We start from the raw sequence: 1401 nt of genomic DNA, 5'->3' as shown, positions 1-1401 counted from the left end.
TTCTTTCTTTCTTTCTTTCTTTCTTTCTTTCTTTCTTTCTTTCTTTCTTTCTTTCTTTCTTTCTCTCTCTCTCTCTCTCTCTCGCTGTTTCTTTTCTTTTCTTTTTCTTCTTTTTTTAAACATTTAGAGGTCAAGCCAAAGGAGGACTGAGAATTGATCATTAGATTTCGCAGCATGGAAGTCATTGGGAACCTTGCCAGGAGAAAGTTCGGTGACGCAGGTGGAGGAAAGCCTGAATGGACTACGTTCAATAGAGAACGTGAAGAGAGGAATAGGAGATATTGAAACTTTGTAAAGGCTCTTGCTGAAAAGAGACGTACAGAACTGGAACACTAGCTTAGGGAAAGGAGGCTGCTATAAAGGAAAGTTTTGCTTTGTTTTGTTTTTGAAGGTAGGTGTATATTTCTAAGGAAATCTATAAGAAAGGGAAATTGATGATGCCTGAGAAAGGGAACAATCTCAGGAAGGTCATTTTATCTGTAAAAAGTCATAATTCCACCTCGTTGGGACAGCTGAGCCAATGAAGAAAGACAGTAATCAGGTTTGGAAGGTGGTTTGCAAATCCATGGAAGCTCTATACCCCTGGGAAACAGTGAGGCAAACAAGATCGGCCCCTGTGCGGGATGTATGCCTCCTGCCACAAGCAATTGAGCAAAGGTGTGCAAACCCTGGTCCGTCTTTTAAGTTCTTCCCAGAGCTACAAAAGAGGTGCTCTCTCCCTTGGTGAGGGATGGGGCCAAGTCCCTACCCTGGAACGTGGCTGGAAGATGCTTTCTCATAGTGAAGAAGGTGGGAAGGGAAGAGGTTGGATCTTGAGAGAGGGGGAAACGCCCAAAGCGTGAAGGACACACCGCTTGGGACACTTCATCCATCAGTCCACATCCGACAGGGGCTGAGGTCCCAGTGGCATTTCACACCACGTTCACTCCGTAAATGAATGTCCCCTTATCAATAGGGAGTAGTTGGCAGAACAAAGAATGTGTGCGTGTGGAGGCTAGAGGTGGGTGGGTGGGTGCCTTAGCACAACGCCAGGGGAGAGTGAGTGCGGATAGGAAAAGTGTGTATGACATGAATGGAAAGAACCGAGAGTGAGTGTGGAGATGGGCAGGGAAGAGCTGGACGCGCCCCAACAGCCGGGGGCCTCCCAAGGGAACGTCCGCCAGTGATGCGGGAGCGCCCGCGGAGGAGCCTCCTTCTCCCCACCCACCTCCCGAACTCCGGCAGTCAGTGGTGCATATAGACATATTTCTGGGAGCTGTCCATGAGCTCATCGCTCTCCTGGCGATAGCGGTAGCGGCTAGGGAAGCAGCCTCCTTTCTCCCGGCGCCGCCGCTAGAATAAGCCCAGCCGCTCGCACGTTCAGACCACACGCGCCGGGCGCGGCGCTGGGAAGGGGCAGCT

At 50.2% G+C, this 1401-nt stretch overlaps 1 protein-coding gene across 1 annotated transcript in view; it reads left to right on the top strand.

Moving 5' to 3' along the window:
- The first annotated feature begins 623 nt into the window (after positions 1-623).
- LOC105551868 overlaps positions 624-1401 on the top strand; it is a 55814-nt gene continuing 55036 nt past the window's right edge. The window contains 2 exon segments of the mRNA XM_011997287.1: positions 624-789; positions 956-1088. Coding sequence (XP_011852677.1) covers positions 624-789; positions 956-1088 — 299 coding nt within the window.

This window comes from Mandrillus leucophaeus, unplaced genomic scaffold, assembly GCF_000951045.1.
Source record: "Mandrillus leucophaeus isolate KB7577 unplaced genomic scaffold, Mleu.le_1.0 Scaffold535, whole genome shotgun sequence".
NCBI classification, from domain to species: Eukaryota; Metazoa; Chordata; class Mammalia; order Primates; family Cercopithecidae; genus Mandrillus; species Mandrillus leucophaeus.
This window is presented reverse-complemented; position numbering and strand designations above follow the sequence as displayed.